Source organism: Mustela nigripes, chromosome 3 (genome assembly GCF_022355385.1).
Source record: "Mustela nigripes isolate SB6536 chromosome 3, MUSNIG.SB6536, whole genome shotgun sequence".
In the NCBI taxonomy this organism is placed as follows: domain Eukaryota; kingdom Metazoa; phylum Chordata; class Mammalia; order Carnivora; family Mustelidae; genus Mustela; species Mustela nigripes.
Window position 1 is genome coordinate 43,462,954 of NC_081559.1, and position 19,856 is coordinate 43,482,809.

The 19,856-nt window shown below is 52.5% G+C and overlaps 1 protein-coding gene across 4 annotated transcripts in view; it reads left to right on the plus strand.

The window, feature by feature from the left end:
* Positions 1-3,466: 3,466 nt before the first annotated feature.
* Positions 3,467-19,856, plus strand: part of MLPH (melanophilin) — a 42,998-nt gene continuing 26,608 nt past the window's right edge. For all 4 annotated transcript variants that reach the window (XM_059393783.1, XM_059393785.1, XM_059393784.1 and 1 more), the window contains exons 1-2: positions 3,467-3,748; positions 10,266-10,395. In XM_059393783.1, the coding sequence (XP_059249766.1) occupies positions 10,286-10,395 (110 nt within the window). In that variant the 5' untranslated portion in view covers positions 3,467-3,748; positions 10,266-10,285. The remainder of the gene's footprint in view (positions 3,749-10,265; positions 10,396-19,856) is intronic.

The window sequence follows — 19,856 nt, forward strand, 5'->3', positions numbered from 1 at the left end:
GTGGGCCAGGAGTCTCCTTTCCCCTGGTCCCTGGCTGTGAGCAGAGTTCAGGCTAAGTCCAAGCCCAGCACTCCGTGATACTTGCCCGAACACTAGCCCTGGAGATGGGGGCTTCCCAAACAGTGACATTCAAGGCTTCTCCTCTGATGGCCATCTTCATGCTGATCATCCTGCTGGAGTGGCCAAGACAATAATCCTTCCCTACTTGTCCTCTCTGCCCCTAGATCTCTGCAAAAGACAGGGTCTCCAGACAGGGGCCATGAAGACAAGACAGTGGAGAGGAGCCCTCTACTGCCCTCTGGTGTCCAACCATCAACCAGATTTCCCAAGAGTCATGGTGGCTTAATGAGAAGCTCTCTGCTAGAGAGGGAAAAGGACCCTGGGTGTATAGGCCTCTTCTCTGGGCATCAGCTTCCTAATCAGTAAGAGACAGAAAACACTAATTCAAAAGTTATATGCACCCCTAAGTTTACTGCAGCATTACTAACAGTAGCCAAGATATGGAAGTAATAGTGTCCATCAATAGATGAATGAATAAAAAAGATGTGGTATACAAATATATACACACAATGAACTACTACTCATCCATAAAAAAGAATAAGAACTTGACATTTGTGACAACAAGGATGTACCTAGAGCGTATTATGCTAAGTGAAATAAGTCAGATAAAGACAAACACCATGTGATTTCACCTAGATGTGGACTCTAAAAAAAAAAAAAAAAAAAAAAAAAACAGAACAAATGAGCAAACAAAACAGAAACTCATAAATACAGAGAACAAACTGATTGATGCCAGAGGGGAGGGGACAGGGAGATGAGCAAACAGGTGAAGGGGATAAAGAGGTACAAACTTCCCGTTATAAAACTACTAAGTCATAGGGATGAAGAGTACAGCATAGATGTACACACATACAGTACTGTAACAATGTTGTTACATTGTAACCGTTAAATGGTAACTGCACTTACCCTGATGAGTGGAGCATAATGTACAGAATTGTCCAATCACTACTGCTACATCGCTGAAACAGATATAACATTATATGTTAACAGCTCTTCAATCACTCAATCAATCAACAGACAGGATTAGCCACATAGTGTTGAGAAAGACAATACCAGCCCCTAAGCAAGTGAACAAGGCAGGATAGTCCCTGGGGCAGGGGCAAACTGTCAGGGAGCCATGGGTTACCACCAATGAGAGCTCCGAGAAGCTGGGGAGCAGATGGAGGTGAGCAGAATCCCAAAGGTGAGGACCAGGCAAGGCAGGAATGTCAGGGGGAGGAGAAGCAAGGACACCCAAGATCCTGGCCATGAGCCACCAAGTGCCCCAGCTAAACTCTCTCTCCTCTCTTCCCTGTCCCCTCCCCATCTCCCCTAAATAGCTAATATAGGAAATCAAGACATTCTAAATTGGATCCTTTGCAATAAAGGATATTATAGAGATGACTGGCAAAATTTGAAAGGGTTCTCATGATTAGAGACAGCAACTTATCACGATTTTGACGGTTAGACCACAGTTAACTGTCCTTCAATAGAAGACTGTAAAATAATTATGATAAACGTAGGCAATGGATACTCTGCAACCATTAAAAAGAATGAATTGGGTCTACTAATAGTTGTAAACTTTTACGAAATCCTCACTGCATAGCAGGTCTCATCCAAGAGCTTTATGTATATGGATGCAGAACAATCCAGGATGTAGAGGGAGAAGCGAGTCCTGGGGAGGTTAAGTAACATGCCCTGGGTAACACCGCTGGATGATAACACACCCAGCCGGGAGTCCAGCTCTCACAGCTGGATCCAGAGTCCATGTACTTAACCACCCACAATAATTCTGGAACAATGCACAAGACCCCATTAACAATGACTGCCTTTGGGGAGTGGGACTGGAAGCAGGAACAAGAGGGAATTTGACTTTTCATTTTATACTGTTTATATTCTTTGCCATACATCTTTATCATGTATCATCACGAATCACGGCTGTACATTCTTTATAACCCACTCATTTAAGAAAATAAACACTAAAGTATACAAAAAAAAAATTTAACCCACTTTTGCCCTTAAGGAACTTACAGTTCTGAGGCCAACTTTTAAGAGATTCATTAATTTTACAAGCAATGGTAAATATATGGTAAGGAAATGAAAAAACAGGAATGGGCTCCCATGGGCTAGGGAAGCTGGGCTTTAAGTTGCACTATTTCCACAGCTTGTGCACTCATGTGCCCACACACACACACACACACACACACACACACACCCCAGTTGAAGATGTTTGGTGAGAGCTCCTATCCTGAAGCAGCCCACGGGCCTGAAACACCCAATTTCACTTGCGGAGCTTGGCCAGGCAAACACTAACTGCAACAGCGTTTTGTGGCTTTTGAAAACTCGGTACAAATTATCCAATGTGACATGGCAATGATCCCATGAGGTCTAGTTTCCTTGTCCGCAAAACGTAGATGGTGGTGTGTCTTCACCTAATACCATCTATTTTGTATTGTTAATCATCCTATCCCATTTTGTAGTTATGGAAACTGAGTTTAAAAGGTAGTTCCTGCGGCGGGGAGGCGGGGAGGAGGCGGTGTACTTTTCATTCCAATGTTTTTTAATGACAAGGGAGAAGGAGGAGGGGGCACCAGCTCCGGAAGAGAGAGGGGAGAGAGGGAAGACGGTGGTCCCCAAACTGTCCCTGGAAATTCCGAAGCACAGGTGGCTGGGGCTGGTGGCGGCGCTTGGGACAGCTGGGTTTGAAGCGGTCCTGAGCTCCTAGTCCGGGCAAGGAGGGTGCGGGGAGGTCGGGGGATGTTTGCCCCGACCGTGTCCTCCGATGGCACCCCGTCTGGTCTGTGCGTCCCATCTGCTGACTCTGCCGAGAGCCGCGACAGTGCAACCCGGTCCTTGGTCCTCGGTGCAGGACGGTCCTCGGTTAGGCAAGGCCTCGGTGCCGAGCCCGCGCGGGGGATCCTGGCGCTGTGGGCTTCCCGGCCCAGGAGCTTCCCGACGCCGGGCAGGATGCAGGGCGGCCAGAGGTACGGGACCTGCGCGACGAAGCCCGGGACCCCAAGTCCTACTCACCAGTTGGCATTCCCGCTTATTAGTCGGTGGCTTTGGGTAAAGCTCTTTCCTGAGTCTCAGTTTCCCCATTGGTAAGGCCAGAGTAAACCGCGTTCCCCTGCAGAATTGGGTAGGAATTTAAAGAAGGGCCGCGCGCTCCGAGGGCGTGTTCAGGCGACGGGTCCCCTGGCCCTGAGGGTAGGGCCAAGTCAGCAGCAGCACCCGGTGAAGTCAACGCAACTCCCGGGTGTGGGCTCAACCCTCCCCTCCCCGCCACCTATCTCCCAGAGGTTGGCTTGGGGCGCGGAGTCTGGCGTGCTCCCCGGCTCCCGGGCCACCCGCGCCACTCGCACCACTCGCGCTCGGCCTTTGCGCGCCACCGGGAGGCTCTCCCGGAGCTGGGCGGGACCGGGGGACGGGGGGCGGGGTTCGACCCACGTGACCCGGCCGGCTGCACCGGGACCTAGCCCGCACCCCGCGGGCCGCGCAGATCAGGTGCTCTGCGCCCCGCGCCCTGCCTCGCCCCCCTGCGCCCTACCTGGCCCCGTGCTTCCCGCGCCCTCCCTGGCCCGGACCATCCTGCTTTGCCCCAGAGCGCCCGGACCCGACGCCCTACCTGGTCGCCTGCCTTCCTTCGCCGGACCAGAGAGAGCAACCCCGGGAACAGGGCCAGGGCCTGCCCGTCCCTAGAAAGCAGCTGGTGAGTGCAGTCAGAAGGGGGAACGGCGAGGCCAGTCCGGGTGGTGCCCAGGACTGGGGGCCCAGGCGTAGGGAGGGTCCGTGGTGCTGTGTGCAGCTCCGAGTGGTGAAAATACCCCAGTGCGGGGGTGGAGCTCCCAGACCCTGGTCCAGGCTGTTGAGGAGGGCGCTCCCTTTCCACCAAACCCAGGTCTCACGGATACCCTGATCAGACTACTGGGTTTTCATGGAGCCCATTTTGGACAGTGCTTTGAATCACAGCCTACTGTAGTCCGAGCGCGGACAGGGCTGAAGTTTCGGTCAACGGAGGGGACCCAAGGCTGGATTCCCAGGGGCCCAAGGCCTTCTGATGAAAGTCTTCCACCTCCACTGCGGGGCTGATTTTGGGGGAAAGAGCCATGATGATGTTTTGCCATGGGAGGGGGTCCTGACCTTCCTCTTGCTTTCCAAAAGCCCCAGCTTTAATAGAGTCATCTTTGTTTACAGAGAGCACTCCCCGCTTCAATCCACCCATTTGCCTAGTTGCAGAGATAGCCCCCCCCCCACCTGTGGACGATGGGCGTGGTGTAGTGGACACAGGACCCAGGTCCTGGCCTGAGCTAACCCTCCCTTATAAATCCCCTATAGTTTCCCAGGCTTAGACACCTGTTTCCCACTAACCTTAACCCAGTATTGAAAACTCTATTTTCAGCTGGGCATCTACTTTTTATTTTAATGTGGTGTGTTCTTTTTTAAAATCATATGTACATATTTTTTTCTGAGAGGTCTGGATGGTATTGGGGGAGGTGTGGCCCACACGAGCCCACTATATGCCAAGGCAGGCACTGGCTGTGGCTGGGAGGCCCGCAGAAAGGGCAAGGGCTTGCTGCCTGTGGGGAGCGTTGGATCCAGCTCGTTCACCTCTTTCCTGGACGTCCCTGCCTCCACGTCATTGTTGGGCCACTCAGAGGACCCTAGCCAAGCCACAGCTTTCCTGGTCAAGAGCCCCGTCCCCTTCCAAATCCCCAGGGCCTCCCCACATCCAAAAATTGGGCACGGTGGTAGATGCTCTGGAGGATTGACTGAGGACAGTTCCAGGATCACGGAAGAGACGTCAGTGGGTCTTACTGATTAAGACATTAGAGACTGAGACATGAAAATCAGCTGAGTGGTTCTGCTGGGGGGCTTGGGGTGGTAAGGAGGTTTCAGAGCCCTGAAGGCCAACGGGAAAGGTGACTTCAGTGCCCTTGAATGACAACATGGTGCTTGCTTGTGTGTGTGTGAGCCCACATGGTTGGGTCAGCCTTCTGAGGCTGACTGTCTTGCTTGAGAAGCAACCCCTGAGGGAAAGCTCTGCCCCTCCCCCCGTCCTATAGCCTCCCCTTTCTCTAATATTCAGGCAGCTTGCAGGGCTGGAGAGGGCTGGAGAGCTCCTGGAGGCCGAACCTGCCCATGACCCCAGAAGGGAAAGCTGAGATCCAGAGGGGCGGGAAGTTGACCTAGGTCACAGGGCCAGCTGGTGCCTGCACCGGCATGGGCTCCTGACCCTTGGCCCTGTCCTCTCTCTGCAGCCTCACCCCTCACCCATTCTTCCTGCAGACACTGGGGCTGAAGCTTTAGCTGCACATGCAGAAGCTGCATCTGTGTATAGCTGACAAGTTTCATCAGCAACCGCCCAGAGACCTGAGAAAGCAGAGAGAAGGGACAGGTGCAGGTGGGGGTGGGCAAGCTATAGAGACCTCCCCCAGTGCGGTTGCTGCTGGAGCAGCAGCACCTTGAGTGGGGGTCTGGGGAAGCTTCTGGGTGGAAATGCGCTCATTTTGCCGCTGACAAGGGCTGGGGCAAGGTCTGGCCACAGAAATAGCCACACCCGCCAGCGCAGAGGGTGGCATTTGGGAAACAGCCAGCAGGGTCAACACCAAGGGCCCCGCAGCTGGCACCTTTGCCTTCCTTTGGGAATGTGTCTGCACCTTTATCAGCAAGGACACCGCCGTGGCCTCGACTCTGAGTCAGAGAGCCTTCCTGCCTCCTTTGGGACTTGGGCATTTCTTGACAAACTTGGACTTGTTTTCCAGCTTTATTTGCTCAGGGCAGGTGACCGCTCATAAGCGCCATTGTTCCAAGGCTCAAAGGGCAGCTGACCCAGGAGGCTGGTCAAGTCAAATGTCCTGTAGGAGGAGCCCCCACCCACACTTCCCTTGAACTTGGCCAGACTACGAATGCAATTCTTGAACAGAGAAAGAAACACGAAGCACCATTGAAATTCAGTGGTCCGCATCTGGGATATACCCGTGGTGTAAAACCCATTCCATGGTCTTTGCAACTCTTTTATCACCACGACACCCTTGCTTTTCTCCATTACAACTACAAAACCATTAGGGAGGGCTAACCGTCTCAGAGATTAAAAAGGTGATTAAATCTGAGCAGTGGAACAGGCGAAATTGAAAGCATTTCACGCAGGAACCTCATGACTTGGAGCCCGGCGGAGTCAGCCCTCCCCGCCACACATGCCCTGGGAGGTTTCCCTGGGAGGGAGCAGGGACAAAAGCAGCCCCTCCCCTGGGTGGTGGGTGGGTCCACAGGCTCTCTGCCCTCTTGCTCCCCCAGGACTGTTGTGGGTAGAGGGGTTCCAGGGGCAGATCGGGGTCTCAGGGAGCAAGCACAGTGTGTAGTGATGGGAGACAGATAATTAACTAAAGGGCTGACCCCTCTTTGAGCCCATTTGGTTCCACAGTGTGGCTGTGCCTCACGGGGGCTGTCCACAACAGCGTTATCAGCCCGAGGCAAGCCACAGGCGGTGCCAACAATGTCTCCCCCAGGTCCCAGTGACTTTTGGTCTGTGCATTGTAAATGCTCAAGTCGAGAAAGTATTGTCCATGCAATTTAGGGTTACTTTCTAAAGATAGTGTTCGAAAAGCACTAAAAGCCTCTGCATGTCCTTAATTCACTAAATGGGAAGACTCAGTCACGGTAGATGCAGACTCGGGTCACAGGCCCTTGGCTCTCAGCCCCTGGCTGCGCCGGGAGCCTCTCCCTCCATTCACCCCAGAGCATGGCACAGCCTCCTACAGGCGGATCCAAGCTTTGGAATCCCTCTTCCTTCCCTCCTCTCCCCGAACCTCGGGCTCTCCTGGAAGTTGGGTCAGAGCTCAACATAAGCACTAAGCTCAGTTTTTCAGGTGACGTCCAACCGCATGGTGCTTGGTTTGGCTGGGTCAGATCCGTGTTTTCCACAATCTAGATCACGTCCATTCTGGCTTTTTAAACAGTATAGTGAACATAGGTCATCTCCCATGATAACTCAGTGTCACGATCAGAACTTCCAAGAGGGAGCTAAGCCACGGTGCCACCATTTCTGTAGAAGCAGGTGGGGCCGCTTGTTGCTCTCGGCCTCCTGGTCCCCCCTGTGCGTATGTCAGCCTGCTTCTGAGGGGCTCACCTGGTCTTGGCGGGCACCCCTCTACCAGAGGTGTCCAGACCCTCCAGGTCCAGCGTGCATCTGGTCCCCGGGGCCTTGGTGGTCTTTGCTGCCCAGGCTGGGAAACCAAGAAGCCCTCCTTATGAGCAAGAAGCTCCCAAGAGAAGGAACAGTCTGGGGAAGGGGCGCCCCAGGGAGGGGAGAGGAAGGATGTGGGAGGGGAGGGGGGCCATGTCCTCAGCGTCAAGGGACTGTTCTGGCGAGCTAGGGGCCTTCTCATCCATCCGCTTACCAGCCACTGAGCATGCTCTTGGCTAACTAGGCTTGCATGGCGAGAAGAGTATTCTACTTTCCTTTTGTTTCCTGCCCCTCACTATCTAAGTTTCTTTTTTTTTTTTTTAAGATTTTATTTATTTATTTGACAGAGAGAGATCACAAGTAGGCAGAGAGGCAGGCGGGGGGGGGGGGGGGAGCAGGCTCCATGCTGAGCAGAGAGCCCGATGCGGGACTCGATCCCAGGACCCTGAGATCATGACCTGAGCTGAAGGCAGCGGCTTAACCCACTGAGCCACCCAGGCGCCCACTATCTAAGTTTCTTAAAGGAAGCCTGAAATTGTGTCTCTTTGGAGAGGAGACGGTGGTAATTAGTCAGCTGACGGTCACGGCTCTCTCACCATGAATGTGCTTCTTAGGATACAATTTCTTTTTCAAAACTGGTTTGAGAAAAATGAATCAACCCCAGTCATCCACCAAGAAAGAACTTTTTCTTCCAGTTTTTCAAAAACCAGAAATCATGTATTCTAGAACGGCAACAGGGAATTTTGTTTTAACGCTTTCTTGTCCAAAAATCTAAATTCAGCTGTTGATGAAAATAGTTTGAATGAGTTTGGCACATTGAGGCGACTTTGGAACGCATCATTCACAGTCAGCATCATGCTCAAAGGGGGAAATACTGAGGATTTGGTGCAAAAAAATGAAGAAATTATTTCTCACCGATTTAAGGCACAAGTCAGGGAATATTTTAGTTGAGGGCCATGGGAGCTCTATAGAAATTTTCGTTTTAGATGGTATCTGGATGCTGCCCTGAAAAGGTCACTTGACAAAACTGACCCCTTGTAAAACAAATCAGAGTCCATCCCTGGCCCAGAGCAAGTTTGTTGATGTCTCCATGATGAACGTTCACATGGTCAGCAGCACTGGAAGAGAGCTGCTCCCCAGAATTCAGAAGCAAAATCAAGTTTTCAGTCAGCTTAAAGAATTCCCAGGGAGAGCAGACAGACGGGATCCCAAGAAACGGGCTTCAGACCCCAGTGAAGCCTTGTTGAAGTCACACAGAGATTCTCAAACTCTGTTCCCCCCCGGCACAACTGTCACCCGACCCACATCTTCCCCTGAGCCTTGGTGCCTAGAGAAGAGCTGACATGAGTGTGGCAGCCTCGTCCTTGGGCTGAGGGGCAGCGTGCAGGGGGTCAGAGCACTGGGAGCCCAGAACAGTGCCTGCTGCATGCCAGGCAAAGGACAAAGTCTGTCCCTCCTAGAGCTTGACAGGGACGGACAGGACAGCGGCGGTCACAGCAGAAGGTGCGAAGAAATGTTCAAAGGATGGGCATGATGGGGTGAGCAGGGTGGTCCCCTCTGGGACCTCTAGGAAGCTCCCCCAACCCTGCTTGCTCAAATCCCTGGGCAAAGTCCTCCCTGGTGTGGTAACGCCTCAGTGTCGTGCCCCGTGTGATGGCAGCACTGGCATTTGTGAGGCCCTTGTGATTTCTCTGTGGGAAGAGCCAGCAGGAGGGCCCATCCGTCCCCCGTTCTCTGCTCAGCCAACCCCTCAGCGTCCCTGCCCTGCTTCATTAGAGCTTTCCGGCTCAGAGGGGTCCCAGGACCAGCAACATCGGCCCACTCCTGTTTGAACATGGCCCCCAACCCCGGGAATCTCATTAAAACACAAATTCTGAATCAGGAGGTCTGGGGCAGGGTTTGAAAATCTGTCCACGAGGCACACTGTTATTGTTTTGGGGTTTTTTTAGATTTTATTTATTTATTTGAGAGAGTGTGAGAGCCCAAGTAGGAGGAGTGGCAGAGGGAGAAGGAGAAACAGGGTGCCTGCTGAGCAGGGATCCAGACACCGGGCTCCATCCTAGGACCCTGGGATCATGGCGAAGGCAGACACTTAACTGACGGAGCCACCCAGGCACCCCATATGAAGCACTTTGAACAGCATGCAAGGTTCTAAGGTTCTACTTATCTTGGCTTTTGGCGTTTGTTTGGGTTTTCCTTCCTTGCCCTTTTAGCATTGACTTGGATCTGGCTTATCATCTACAAATAGGGCATAAAATGACCTGAAGTTTCCTTCCTGGCCAGCAGGTGACCTAGAATCAGGGCGCCACACAATCTTAAAGGGCCCTTAATTCTGTTAAGCAGTTGAATGAAGTCAGGATTTGGAGGGTGAGGCAAGGATGTCAGGGCAGCCCGAGCTGCCGGTGAAGCCAGCGTGCGCCCGGGTTGGAAGCTCGGGTAGACCGAGCTCCCGCTGATCTTGCTGCCCAGGGGCTTGGTACTCCGTCATTGGCCTGCACTTCGACTCACCATGGGAAGAACGCGCATCCCCCTCCCCCACCCCACAGACACTAACCTCACAGGCATCACACCAGGGCCACCTCTCAGCAGGGCGCGCACTGGCCGACTCCACACCTTGACCAGGAATCTGGGGAGACATTTCCTCGTTTCCATGGTGTTGCTCCCCCAGGAGTTCTAAGGCAGAAGCCCCAGGGATGAAGCGCATCTCCAGCATTTCCCCAGTATTTCTGGGGGTCCCGTGGCAGAGCATGGCCCGGGGATGGGAGAAAGCGGGATGCCCCTAGATACTGACATCACCGACGTTATGTCACAGCGGAAGGACAGAGGGCCCCGTGGCTAAGTGTGTGAGTCCCAAGGGTGCAGGGATTGCACACATAAGTATGACACCTTTAAACTACACAAATTGGCCTGTTTTAGAAAAACGTTCCACCCAGGTCCAGACAAACTGCCCAGAACTTCGTGTATTCTGCTTTGCCTCTTACTTTGTGGCTTAGCTGCTGTCCCAGGCTTCCGGGGTGACCACCGATGATGCTGTCTTTTCCAGGTGTGACCCCAACAAGCAAGATGGGGAGAAAACTGGATCTTTCCAAGCTCACGGATGAAGAGGCCAAGCACGTCTGGGAAGTGGTTCAGAGGGACTTTGATCTGAGAAGGAAAGAAGAGGAAAGACTGGAGTAAGTGTGTGGGGCCGAGCCCCTCTCTCCGGCGTCCTCTGCAGCGGGGGGAGGGGGTGTCTCGCGGGGTGCCCCGGGACGGGCAGACAGCAGGAAGCATCAGTGCAGGACACGGGATGGGAAGCCGGCCACTGGGAACCATCCCCCTTTCTGGGCTTGGCTTCCACCTAATTGAAACGAGGGGATCTGACTTTCTAGCCTGCATTTAGGTGTTCCCTGAATAGTCCTATTTCCTGTTGACCCAGCTTCAGGGTCACCTTGTCTCCTGAGCCTGGTGATGCTTCGGCCGTGACATAGCAAGCTAGAGCTGATAGAATAGGGAAATACCCAGAAGGCCGGAATGGAGCGGTTTTAGGACCAAGACTGGCTTTGTCTGTCTTTCCAGAGTGCTGGGTGGCACCCATCCTCGAACGGGCAGCCATGGGTGGAACCAACACCCTCCGCCATTATTTACCCCCCCACACACCCCACCCCACCCCCATAACACTTAGCTGTGCCCTGTGCACCTTTATCATCCTTTCTCGGTGACCGTGGGGGCGGGTAGTCCTATCAAGGGGACACTGCAGCAATGATTCAGGGAGGGGGCAGCAAAGCAGACTCCTGAAAGGGCACTCTGGGCAGAAGCAGAGAGCGGGTAGGAGGGAGTGGGGTGCCAGCGTGCGGGGCCTGGCAGGCGCTGTGGGACCCGGGCCTTCTGAGTCCCAGCCGCCGTCAAGCAGGGGATGAGACCCGGCTTCTGCTCCGCTAGCCGTGGGCTCCCGACGAGCGGTCAGGTGGACTTTGAGGGCGGAGCCAGCAAGTCTGCCCACACCCGCATGCATGGGTGCCAAGGGTAGACTCCAGGGTCCTGGCCTGAGTAGCTGGGAGGCTGGGTGGTCACCGCCTCCCCGGCGGACGGCAACGAGGAGCAGGTTTGAGGGAACCAGGAAAGCATTCAGACACATTGCAGTTAGGTTGTCTGTGGGACATGAGATGGACAAGTGGATGCCGCATGTGCCGGCTGGGAGCTCAGAACGGCTTGTGGACTTCTCACCAATAGCTGGTATTTGTGTCAGCTTCCTGGGGCTGCTGTCATCACTGTAAATTTAGTGGCTTACCATGCACACATTTCTCCTGGTTCTGGAGGTCAGAAGTCTGAGCATCAAGGTGTCAGCAGGCCTGTGTTCCCTCTAGAAGCTCCAGGGAGGAATCTTTGTCTTTGCCTTCCCCAGCATCCAGGGTACCCGCACTCCCTGACCCCTGGCCCAGCCTCTGTCGTCCGGGCGGTCAGCCTGGCACCCAGCCCTGACTCCACTTTCCCCCTCCTTATCCCTCTGCGCCTTGTAAGGACCTGTGATGACACTGGGCCCACCCAGAAAATCCAGAGGAGCCTGCCACCTCAAGACATCTGACTACATCCCGTCCGCACAATCCCCATATGCACGGTCCCAGGAACTAGGAATGTACACAGTTTTCACATGGGAGGAGCATTACTCGACTGACCCCAGGGTGTTGTCACCAGGCAGAAGGAGACCCCCCTGCAGGAGAGAGTCCAGAGCCCCCAAGGAGACAGAGAAGGACGAGCATTGAGGGGACCTCTGGGTCCCCACACAGAACAAAGTCCCTGACAAAGGACCAGACACTCAGAGAAACAAGCATGGTGACAGCGGGAAGGGGTCCTAATGCGCCCACACTAGAACTTGCACTGGAGCCCTTGGCAGGTCTGGACCTGACCCGACCTCCAAGTCCCATGCAGGGGCCAGAGCTGCCTGCCCTCGCTCTGTCCCGTCTCCCTCTGCCTCCGATGACCCCGCTTTGCCACCCTCTCTTTCCCTTCTTCCTGTGAACACTGCAGCATCCTCTCACTCTTACCAGAACAGCTCCCCCGCCCTGGTCATGACCTCTGGGCCCTGACGGGGGCCACAATGTTCGTGCCAGCAAAACCAGCCTGCCCCTCCCTCTTGACAGCACCCCCGTCCCCAGGGATGGACCACACCCTGCCTGCAGGTAGCCCAGCTGTTGTCCACGTGTATTTGAAGTGTAAATGGAAACACGGGTAAATGTGAAGGAGGGGAACCCAGCTCCCAGGGAGCAGAGGGAGGAGCCCCTGGGCCAGGTCGCAAGAGGCAGTCTCTGTCCCAGAGACCCGTGAGCTGGGCTGCTCCTCCTTGGTGTAGACGGCTGAAGTGGGTCTCGCAGAAAGCCCTGTGCTTATTGCATGAAGGTGAGTCCCTTCTGACATCCAACATTCCTCACTGTCAGAGTCCTCGGGGCCGTTCACATTGCCAAGAGGAGCCAGGCCCAGCTGGCTTGTCGATGCTGTTGCAAACAGAAGGCTTCTACAGCAGTGTGAACCGTGATTCCCCCTGTCCTGGGTACAGCCTATGGCCCAGGCCAGACCCCCAGGACAGATATGGTCAGGGTGCCCCCTCACTCAGGAATGCCTGATGCCATCTGCTCAGAAAAAGATAGTTCTGGAAGTGGGAGGCAGGGGTGTGGGGGGATGGGCCCGCTCTGCTGTGTCGACTGGGCCTGCCCTGTGCTTGGGGTGGGTTTGTCAAATGCCCCCTCTCAGACCAGAGGAGGCTGCCTGGGGGACATTAATGCCATGGAGTGTTGTCCCACGTCTGGAAATGTGAGCTGCTGTGAGGCCGTGTCGGGGAAGGGCTGTGTCACAGTAATGTTGAGCCAAGGGTGGTGAAGCCCAGGTCCATTACCGTGACCGGTTCCTGCAGCACAAACAGGGAAATAGCAGGTGATACGTTTGGGAAGAAAAGAGTCATTCTGGGAGGGAAGAGGAAGAGAAGGGCTTTTATAGCTCTTACCATTTTTGATGGTTTCGTCTCTCGTTCACTGTGCTGTTAGCTAAATATGCAACACAAACTAAAGCCATCTCTGACCATGAGGAACATTTGCTGCAGCATCCCGCTGACCCTAGGCCGCCGCAGGACCTGGGCGTGTGGTCCCAAGGCAGGGGGGTGGACACGATGAGCATCATGAGGTCAGGACACGTGGATTGAATTTCAACCCAGACAGGCAACTCTGCTGGGAAGGGGCACGGCTCAACCAGCCTAAAAATAAAGACACTGGGTTCCTGACACCAGAATTGGTTCGACAGAGCGGTTGGCTGTCGTGTCAGCACTCTAGTTCTCTGATCTTTGAACCAGCTGAACAGAGAAATCATGGTCCGATGACCACGAGCTGGTGGCTGTGACCAACCGAGCACCTTGGGAATCGCTCGGTTGGGTTTCTGAAGTCTTTGCATCTCCAGAAGGGATGCCAGATGGAAGGCTCGGCTCACGGAACCAGCCACAGCCACTGATAGAACCGAGTGAATGGGGAAACAACTGTGAAACCAAGAAACGTGTTCACTAAATGAGAAGAACTTTCCTATCCCGAATACACATCAGGAGGACACAGCGTACGGGCCTGACTCGCCGGGAGCAAATCTGGCGCGGAGCCATTTGCTAAACGACCACTGCATAGACCAATTGGAAAACAGACAACAACAGTATTTCTTTTAATATTTACAAGTTAACAGAAATGTGTATTAGGTGTATTTCTCCCCAGACATGGAAGCAGGAGTCCACTGTAAGGATCCAGCACCTGCTGGATCAAACTGTAGGAGCAACACACCGTTGGGTCTCCTCTGACAAAGCACGTGACAGATGAGCTGGCCCAGGTCGCTGATACTTGGGCGGAGTGACAACACAGATGCTGCTCCTCCGAATCAACTGGATGGAGTTTTCCTAGGGTCTAGCTCCCCTAGGAAGCAGACACACAGAGTGGCAGACATACCCGAATGGGTGGCTTTCCTTGCGGGCTCTTTCAGGAAGTGGACAAAAAGGGAGGAAGCCATGCCGTCTTTGGCACATAGAAATCTCTCCCTGCGGTTGGTGTGTGGGACCAGGCACTTGGGAGTGGGGTGTTCACTGTACAAAGTGTCCTATCATTCCTGGCCTCCCATCAGGACCTGATGCTGCCCTCCAAAGAATCCAAAATTCAGAGATAGACAAAATTAGAATGTTAACAACATTGGCATCCGTAAGGCAGTTTAGGGTAGATTTAACTTACTACCTGTTTCCTACCATCAAGTCCTGACTGGTGGGCTGTATAATGAGGACGTGTGTCTTGCTGTGGATGAACATTGAGCCTTAAAATGGACAGACCCTTGTGTGAGAGCCCCGTCCTCTTTATGCTGAGTCTACTACCTGGTGCAGGGCCTGGGCTTCGAGCCACCCCGGGTGCTCAGGAGACAGAATGTAGGATTATTTTGGAATATCTGGGTGGCTCAGTGGATTGAGCATCTGCCTTCGGCTCAGATCAGGATCCCAGTGTGTCCTGGGATCTGCCTGCATCTCTCCTTCTGTCCCTCCCCCTCCGCTCTCATGCTCTTGTTCTCTCTTAAATAAATAAATATAGTCTTTAAAAAAAAAACCATAGGATGATCTCAGTGCCACAGAAGAGTGTTTGGTAGCATGCTATTTCTGATAATTTTGTTAAATTAATAAAATAGAAATAAAAATACTTTCTTAACCATGATGAAAGAGTCCTTCAAACAAGAGTCATCAGGATATATTAATGTTAGAAACAAGCAAAGGACTTCTATCATTTGCACTCATCACCGCTAATTTAGCCTTGCTCATGATGTGCTGGCCGATGCAATTAGAGAAGGTAACAAAATAAAGCCTGTGGTCATGGAGAGCCATAGCTACAACCTGCAGATGTGAAAACCCAAGGTCGTTCTTTGTAAAACCAGGAAAAAAAGGCTAATTACAAAAGAATATTAAAAAAAAAAATCAGGGTCCCCTTCTTAGACATCAAAAATAATCGGTTAGAAGATACATAAAAAAAGATTCTATTTACAATAAAAAGATGAGGTACCCAGAAACATACGTATCAGCCATGTGCAAAAGCAGTATGAAGAATAACACAAAACATTATGGAGCAACATTCAAAAATGTGAAATAAATAACAGGTGACACCACGTGCTCTAGAGAACATGAGCGTCTGACTGCGGGGGAATCAGTAAACCATAACCCCAGTCAAATTCTCAAGGTACTTTGGGGAATGTGAGAAAATGGTATGGAAGAACAAAGATGTAAGATAGAACAGTTTAAATAAAATTAGTAAGAGGGGCTTTGTTCCAGGAGATAAATTATTTCAGTGCTACAGTAATTAAAGTGGTCCTTCACAGATGTCACCAATTAAACAATATGAAAAAGTCTGAAATACGCAGTGTGTATAACAACTTCTGCTACAACAAAGGTAACGTTTCATACCAGTAGGAAAGGTTAGTCTGGGGACAGTTGACCACCAGCAGGAGTGAGAGTTAATCTCAGATTTTTAATTGAAATGTTAAAAACATGAGCCATGTAACTAGGAATATTCCTGGGAGAGAATATGGATAAATACCTATAGAATCTTGCAGTGAAAGAACCAACATATGGCAATGCAGGGAGAAATTAGAACAAAAACAATTGATAAGTATTGACTAAATAAATGCGTACATACAAAATTTTGAAAAAAAATTAATTTTTCAAAAGAAGAAACAATATAACAGAAATGGCAAGGATTCCTATCCTTGATATATAAGGGGCTTCTTAAAATTAAAAAGATAAGTAAGTTTTCCAAATTAGAAAACCACCCAAAAACCCAATGAAATGGGAAAAGGATATGAACAGGAAATTCACCAAAAAAGAAATGCACATAGTCAAGAAAAAAGATGAAGAAATAACTGCAAGAATAACAAAAGATACAAACTAATCAAAATATATCATTTTCACGTATTTCCAAAGATGAATGAGAATCCCAGTAGTCAGCCTGGCTGAAGAGTGTGGGTGAATGCAGGGATACGTTAGACCTTTGTGGAGGTCAGTCTGGCATAGCATACCCAAAGCCCTACAATGGGGGCAAGCCCTTTGAGCCAGCAAGCTCTTGGCTAAAAGTCATGCAAAGGAGAGAAGCAAGAGAGGATATCCCCTCACAGCAAGGATCATTAAGAGTGAAGAACTAGAAAGACTCCAATGTCCAAAATTATAAGTTTTCGCCAAGTAACCAGCTTTAACCATGAATTCAACAATGGATCACCTGGAGCCCATTAGAAATAAAGCTGTAGCAATAAATCTTCATGACCAGTTCACAAGGAACCAAGTGGAAAAAGCAGGTGGTGAAAATGTATGGGTTTATGGCATTTCACTTTTTTAAAAAATGCATAGAAAAGTCTAATAAGACCAAAGGCTCTGAGCTCATTGACCTTTTTCTTACTGTATTCCTCCACACTCACATCTGGGGGTCTCCTGCCTTCTGTTTCTTTGCTGATCTTCCTAGACCACCCAGTAGTCACGTTCAGATGGTCGGGGACCCCACCTGAGTCCTGCTCTGTGCACACCCATTCCCTGAGGGTGCACACCAGCACCATGGTTCTGATGCCCCCTGGACCTGCACTGCCCCCTTGGACCGAGGAACTGAGCTACGTCTCTCTCCAGAGCAGGGACCAGTAGCCACCTGCACCTGTTAAGCCCTTGAGATGTGCCTGATGCAACTGGGGAACCAACTTTGTCTTTGTTTTTCTCATTGTAACTGGCTGAAATAACCCCGTGTGCTTTGTGGCTACCATATTGGATGGCGTGGGTCTAGACAGCAAATCCCAAATATATGACCTCAGCCAAGAACTGTCTTCTGAACCTTCGAGGCATGTAGACAAATGGCTGCTGAGCCCCTCGGCTGGGGTCTAACCAGCATCTCTAACACAGTGTGTCTAAGGCAGGTCTTGATTCCTCCAAGGTCTCCACTTCCCCATCTTGGAGTCAGCCTGGTTGCTGAGGTCAAGTGCCCAGGCATCACGGTCATTTCCACTCCTTCCTTCTCATCCCACATTTCATGCCTTGATAAGCCTCACTGAGCCAGGTGTGGCTCGCTGGCCACACAGAGCTACCCCAGTTCATTCCAGTCCATCTTTCTGCTGGACATCTCCCCCCCACCTCCCTGCCGTGCTGTCTTTCTCCCCATGGCCCCCAGGAGTCACCTTTCCTCCAGGTCCTCCACCCTCCTCACATCACTCCCCTCCCTTCTCAGACCTCACCGCCTCAGACAAACCTCCCCACATTGCTTTCTGAAATAGACCCTGTTCTCCCAATTCCATTGCTTTCTGCTTAGCCCACTGGATCTCCCTCCACAGCACTTAGGTCTGAATCTGTCTCCTCACCCATATCTAAGCCCAGTGAGGGCTCAGTTTGGTCCCCAGCACCCAGCCCATTGCCTGACCACAGAAAGACTCACGGCCGTCTTCCAGTGTGCACAGATAATGAATGTGCACTTGGGTCTTTTACTATGTTACATCATTTACTCCCTAGGCAGGCTTGCCGCTCTGCGGTTCTTATTAGCTGCTATTCCAGGACTGGAAACTGAGGGTGAGCCCGTCTGTGAAGAGTGTCCAGAACTGGTTAACTGTGAGACTGTGTAGGGGAGGGTTTTCTAAGTGTTTGATGTTCATCCTTGTGACTCGGGTATTAAGAGGTCTTAGCTACAGAAAAGATACACGTGATTTTTTAACGTCACCTAAGTACAGACTAGCACTTCAGGAAACCTCCTTGCACGGAACATGTACGGAAGGGCCCAGCTCTTGGACTCCCTCCATCTGGGGAAGAGCCAGGGCCCAGGACACCTGCAGCCTCACCCGACGGACCTGCGCAGCAGAGAGAAAGGGAAGCCTTTGCATGGCATTTCAGAGCCTGTACTCAATGGCCAGTGTGCGGGCTGCCCCTGGGATAGGGTGAGACGCCGAGTTTGCAGCCTGCTGGGCTGCACCCCTGTCTGTGGAGGTGGCCTCTCAGCGGCCTCCGTGCTGGAAAGGACTAGGTCATTGCAAAGCGCAGGGGGAGCGGGAGCGCTCAGCCCAGGTAGTGACTCATGCCCCTGGGTGAGGACAGAGCTTACTGAAATAGCACACCCTGTTTTCAAGGGCACAGCCCAAAAATCAAATATTAGCCGTGTGAGCCGTCCCCAGAAAGGCAAACAGGTGGAACTGTGGGCTCACAATCTGCAAACAGATCCGGGCTCCTGAGACGCTCTCCGGAAGCTCTCCCTGCGTGAGACGTGGACAGATGAGGCTGGCCTTAGAAATGCTGCCTCCAAGGGTTGTGAGGTCCCCCTAGCTGGGGCACCGCCCTCGGCCTGAGGGGCGGGCTTAGCCTGAGAGCGCTGCCCGGACTCCCGGACTCCCGCGAGACCAGGGGCCTCTGGCTGTCGCAGTAGCAGACTGGTCAGACCTGTCCTGTTGGCACACATCCTGTGGTCAGTCCCAAGGACTTCACAGAGCATTAGTGAGTTTCTGTTTCCCGTCATTATCCTTCCTGGTAATTATTCACACACTTGGGACTGTAGACCCACACACTTGCTCTTCGACTGTCCTCCTTCCATCGCGACTAACCGTCCTGCTTAGTTTGGCCTCTGTGCTTTCAATAAGTTGGCAACCTGATTCTGGGACTCATCGGCCCCAGCACCGCCTTCCTGGGCTCACACCTGGGAATCGTCACTCCGTCGGGAGCACACCTGCCGGTTATTTTCTCAGGAAGGGCACGGCCTGTGGAGTGGACGTTTGGGAATCTCTGCTGGGAGTAAGGTCTCCGCTCGCCCACTCTCCCTTCAGAACTCTGGCAGAATAACGAACCCCTAGAGACGCCCACCTCCCGACCCCCAGAATCTGTGACTGGGGCAGGTTATGGGGATACGCTGGCAGGTGCAACAAAGGCTGCTAATCAGCCAGCCTGGACATGGGGAGACGGTCCTGGGCTCCCCAGCTGGGCTCGGGGTGATCACCAGGGTGATCAAAGGAAGTGGAGAGGCAGGACAAGGCTGGGAGGGGCACCCCACCACCTGGGCTGGCTCTGAAGGGTAGAGGAAGGGGCCTCAGGCCAGTAATAATGCCCTCAGGATGCTGGAAAAAGCGAGAGAACAGATACCACCCCATCCCCTCAGAACGTCCCGGAAGGAGTGCAGTCCTGCCAACACCTTGATCGTGGCCCCGCGACAGCCACGTCAGATGTCTGACCTCCAGAGCTGTTGGGTAAAAAGGCCGTGTTATTTTAAGTCATGAAGTATGTGGGCATTTGCCCGAGCAGCAACAGGAAACTGCCCTGTGGCCTCCAGCTTCCTCTCTCCGCCTCGCAGAGAAGCACCTGCCTGCCGACTCCTGGCCCCCCAGCGCGAGCTTGCCTCATCCTAACTGAGCCGTGCAGGTTGTCCACCCGCCCTGCGATCCTCCAACTCCTGGTCTGAGGACCCAGCTCTTTTTCTTCTCCCCCTTGGAGAGTTTTCCTGTATTCCAGTGTTCACCGCTTCCGTGGCACAGTCAAAACTCACAGCCATCGAGCTGTGTGGAGAAGAGCCGTTCATTAGTTTCCCATCTGAGATTGTTCATGGGTCCTCACGGCCTGAGTAGAAGGAGCCTTCAGCTTCCTCTCTGGTGTCTGACACTCTGC